Below are 4,498 nucleotides of genomic sequence, written 5' to 3'. Positions count from 1 at the left end.
AAAAGAAGTGCCATTTTAATTTGGAGACTATTTACAGGTGGGAAATGCTTTGCTTTCAAGAGAAATAACAAAAGTAATGATATTGTACGGACTCATTTGGTACGGTCACCGTCGATGTGAGCATGACCAATCCTTTTTAAGCTTTAACCCGAACCGCTATAAATTCTCGGAGACAACGACCACTGAGCTTGCAAGATTCAGCTTTGGGACTCCTGCTTCATTCTTTAGAGGGTTGCGGAGACATGGTGTCGGCTTCTCCTCCTTCAAAGGTTGGCCTGGCTGGTCACGGCACCTGATCTTTGGTCTTGTCATAGAAAGAAGTGTATTGCTGCAACTCTTGTTTTTCTTTTTTTGCCATGTTTGGATTTCTCATGATGCGTTCGCAGGACGCTGCTTCCTACGGGAAACGGAAGGAGGAGGGCGACCCATCTCGGCGAGCCAAATGGTGGTACTCCACCTTCCACACGGTCACGGCCATGATCGGCGCCGGCGTCCTCAGTCTGCCTTATGCCATGGCCTATTTAGGATGGTGATAATCTATTGAAATTAATCTTGGAGCTTCCAATTCTTTTAAGTTCATTAAATTTACAATTGATCCACCGAAAAATTTCGAAAATTTTGGTATGTTGTCCAGGGGTCCGGGAGTAATGATGCTGGTCCTATCCTGGTGCATGACCCTGAACACAATGTGGCAGATGGTGCAGTTCCATGAGTGCGTCCCGGGGACCCGGTTCGACCGCTATGTCGACCTCGGGCAGCATGCCTTTGGCCAGAGGCTCGGCCTGTGGATCGTGCTCCCGCAGCAGCTGATCGTCCAGGTCGGGTCCGGCATCGTGTACATGGTCACTGGTGGCAAGTGCCTCAAGAAGTTCATGGAGATAATCTGCACGGACTGCCCAAGGATCAGGCAGTCCTACTGGATCTGCATCTTCGGGTCGGTCCACTTCTTCCTCTCTCAGCTCCCGAACATCAGTTCCGTCGCTGGCGTTTCGTTGGCCGCGGCCATCATGTCTCTCAGGTACAAAAGCTTCATTTGTGTTCGAGTGCGTCATTGGAGGTTTAGTACTTCATTACTAAGGTTCCATTGTCCCACGATCTCATTTATTACGGTATACTTAAGTCTTCAAGCGACGACCCATCGTGGTTCGTGTTTATTAAATTTTAAGTGAAAGTGACCCATCAGTCCCCCTTGAGTGGCTTGAGTTGGAAAATCACCATCCAAGAATTAATGTCAATTCCATTAACTATTTGATGAAGTGACATTGGTAGTGACCACTAAATCATGTATTTTAATCTGATTGTTAATTTTCCAAATTAAGTGATGAAATTTCCGTACTTTAATAACAAATTCATTGCGATTTCACCACGTGAAACCATGAAGAAAAAAAAAACATGACTGTCAAGTTTACCGTTCGAGTTATTTAATGAGAGACCCTCGCGCAGCTACTCTACCATAGCGTGGGCAGGGAGCCTAGCGCACGGTCGAGTCCCCGACGTGAGCTACGCCTACAAGAGCGCCGGCTCCGCGGACTATGTGTTCCGGGTGTTCAATGCGCTCGGCCAGATCTCATCGGCCTTTGCGGGGCACGCGGTGGTCCTGGAGATTCAGGCCACCATCCCGTCGACCCCCGAGACGCCGTCCAAAGTGCCGATGTGGAAAGGCGTGGTCGGGGCCTACCTCGTGAACGCCGTTTGCTACTTCCCGGTGGCTCTCATAGGCTACTGGGCTTTCGGGCAAGACGTCGACGACAACGTGCTCATCGCACTCAGGAGACCCTCGTGGCTCATCGCGTCAGCTAACTTGATGGTGGTCGTCCATGTCATTGGTGGTTTTCAGGTATGACTTCAGCCTCACTTCGCTCACTGATGACTCCATTCTCAGAGAACCATGTTTCCTTAAATAAGGTTTGAAAACTTGATTTTATTAGACATGTCACCCTAGAAACCATGTAATATTGAAGACATTTGCAGGTTTATGCGATGCCTGTTTTCGATATGTTGGAGAGAACGATGGTGAAGAGAGCGAACTTCCCTCCCGGAAGAGCACTCCGCCTCCTTACTCGATCTGCTTACGTTGGTGAGCGATCCCCTAAACCTACTTTGATCACTTGTTGAATCTCGAAGTTTAAACTTTGGCTGGTAGAGACCAAAACATAGCTCAGAAAGTGAAGGTGTATATGTTCCTCGATTGAACAGCACTCACATTATTCATTGGAGTGACATTCCCTTTCTTTGGCGACCTGCTTGGTTTCTTTGGTGGGTTTGGTTTCGCTCCCACATCCTATTTCGTAAGCCTCTTTCTCCCACGAGTGATAGCTTAATCTTTGATTTTAGCCTGTGATAGTGTTTTCTGATCAACCTGTTCTTCTTCTGAGCCTTGATCTTGCAGCTCCCTAGTATCATGTGGCTGGTCGTCAAGAAGCCCAGGAAGTTCAGCATCAACTGGTTCGTCAACTGGGTAAGCAAATCTTTATCTAAATCTCTTCTTTAAGTATTCAAAACAATTGTTAAATGCAATTTCGAGGAATGAATGACACGCTCACACACACTTTGTCTTCCTTTACTTGCCTTTCAGGCCTCCATAATAATCGGAGTGTTCATCATGATGGCATCGACCATCGGCGGCTTGCGGAACATCATAGCCGACGCCTCCACCTATCGTTTCTACGCCTAGGGGACTTGATTAGGGTTCGATCGATCTCTTCGGATTTGTAGGCGAGACCCGGCATCTGTCCAGAAATTGTAATTGCTCGTCTATGTCTTGCTAATTTGATCAAGACATCATGAAGGAAATTGAATCTCCCAAAGGAAATAATTTGCCTCACAACTTGCCCGCAAATAGACCAAATGTTATTCAAGGCGGTCTAGATTGACTTTTCTTCTCCACTCTTTGTTTAATCTAAATTTTGCAACAGTCGCATTCCGGCCTTTTCTAAATTCAATTTTCCCGAAACTTTCACAATACTCAATGTCGATATATAAATAGGTTGATTACCTTCACTTCTCATCCCACATTACCACCAAAAGAGGAAACCACCAATAACGATAATAACATGAGGACACGAAAAATTATTTTACACATTGATTGCGCAGCGAACGCGATGTAATCGTCCAATTGTATTACTACGTGATATGCATTACAAATATTCTTGGCATCTAAATCTTGAAACTTCTCATTTTTTTTAATTGGCCGGCTTATCAACATGTTGTTTTCATTTTTCACGTGATCCGACTATATGTAAAGCAGCTTCTCTATGATAAGAGCTTTCAACCACTTCAAATTATTGAAGGGGCCAGACCTAATGCTTGACGACTTAATGGACAACATATTGCAAAATCTAGTCATCATTAGATGGGTACTTAAGCTTTGAAGACATATTCCCTTTCATTAATAGGTCGAATCTACAATGAAAGCCAACATGGATTGGATATTAATCGCACGCAAGATCTTGACCGGTTATTAATGGACGTCAACATATTGCAAAATCTAGTCATCATTAGATGGGTACTTAGGCTTTGAAGATATATTCCTTTTCATTAATAGGTCGAATCTACAATGAAAGCCAACATGGAATGGATATCAATCGCACGCAAGATCTTGACCGGTTATTATATGCTTCCACTTGATTTAAACTAATTTAGCGCGTCGGTCAAAATCTACGTAGCCTTCATGAGTCTCGAGTGTCCTCCATTCAATGGCACCACAAGATGGAGATTTTCTTTATGACGACAACTCTCGTTTTAGATGAACTTTCAGCTCGCGAAGTATCTCAAAAAAACAATTCCGTAAATCAGATATGGCGGAAAAGAAAAAAAAAAGTGAACAAGCTGTCGAATTTTGACATCTTCAATCAGTAATGTGAAGAATCAATTAGATTTCTCTCGTATAAGATGGATTAGATTTCTCTGTTATCAAATTCCTACCTAATCTCCCATGAGAAAAACGCTTGCCCATCCACTAATTTTTGTAGGTGAAAGCGGAATGAGTGGAGTAAAGCTGGCTGCAGATCGAAGATGGCTCGATGAGTGGGTCATCAATTGCATGAATGAAAAACTCAATAGTGCGTATTTCATCTTTCTGAAACTGGACACCCTAATGAACAATATTCTAGAACAAGCCTCTTCGAATTGGCCAAGAGCCAACCCCGGTAAAGTAGAGACACCTATGTAAAGAAGAATGTCTTTCTCACTTACATAATGTCAAAGTATTCAAGCATCTATAAGATCCACTCATAAGATATATATACACTTAGAATTTATCGCATAGCTACAACGACATGCCCACATCAAATTGCTTACCCCCAATAGGGTCTCTAGCATATGCAAAAGAATAACGATAATAATAATAATAGTAATTCAAATGGTCCAGTTGGGATGATGGTTCTCTCTTTTGCTAATGGTAATCGCCCAATCTCTTACGTAGTGCTTATATTTATATCGGAGTGATGGGGAAAAAGCAATGTTTTGGAGGCATCGAGGTCAAGGCTTTTTCTTCGTA

At 43.6% G+C, this 4,498-nt stretch overlaps 1 protein-coding gene across 2 annotated transcripts; it reads left to right on the top strand.

Annotated features, from left to right (window-relative positions):
- The first annotated feature begins 287 nt into the window (after window positions 1-287).
- Window positions 288-2,937, top strand: LOC115689787 (lysine histidine transporter-like 6). 2 transcript variants are annotated; one of them, XM_030615940.2, is made up of 7 exons: window positions 288-529; window positions 635-1,018; window positions 1,444-1,837; window positions 1,972-2,077; window positions 2,197-2,288; window positions 2,390-2,458; window positions 2,576-2,937. In XM_030615940.2, the coding sequence occupies exons 1-7, from the start codon at window positions 357-359 to the stop codon at window positions 2,672-2,674; spliced, it is 1,317 nt and encodes a 438-aa protein (XP_030471800.2). In that variant the 5' UTR covers window positions 288-356; the 3' UTR covers window positions 2,675-2,937. The 2 variants fall into 2 exon arrangements, 1 of the variants encoding a protein (XP_030471800.2); XR_008816013.1 differs by lacking the exon at window positions 2,197-2,288 and having other exon boundaries at window positions 2,576-2,647.
- Window positions 2,938-4,498: the final 1,561 nt, after the last annotated feature.

The sequence above is a fragment of the Syzygium oleosum genome, unplaced genomic scaffold (genome assembly GCF_021117445.2).
Source record: "Syzygium oleosum isolate NSW1041296 unplaced genomic scaffold, Sole_v2.1 Sole_v2.03, whole genome shotgun sequence".
NCBI lineage: Eukaryota > Viridiplantae > Streptophyta > Magnoliopsida > Myrtales > Myrtaceae > Syzygium > Syzygium oleosum.
Note: the sequence above shows the minus strand (reverse complement) of the source record. Positions and strands in the feature narration are given on the sequence as shown.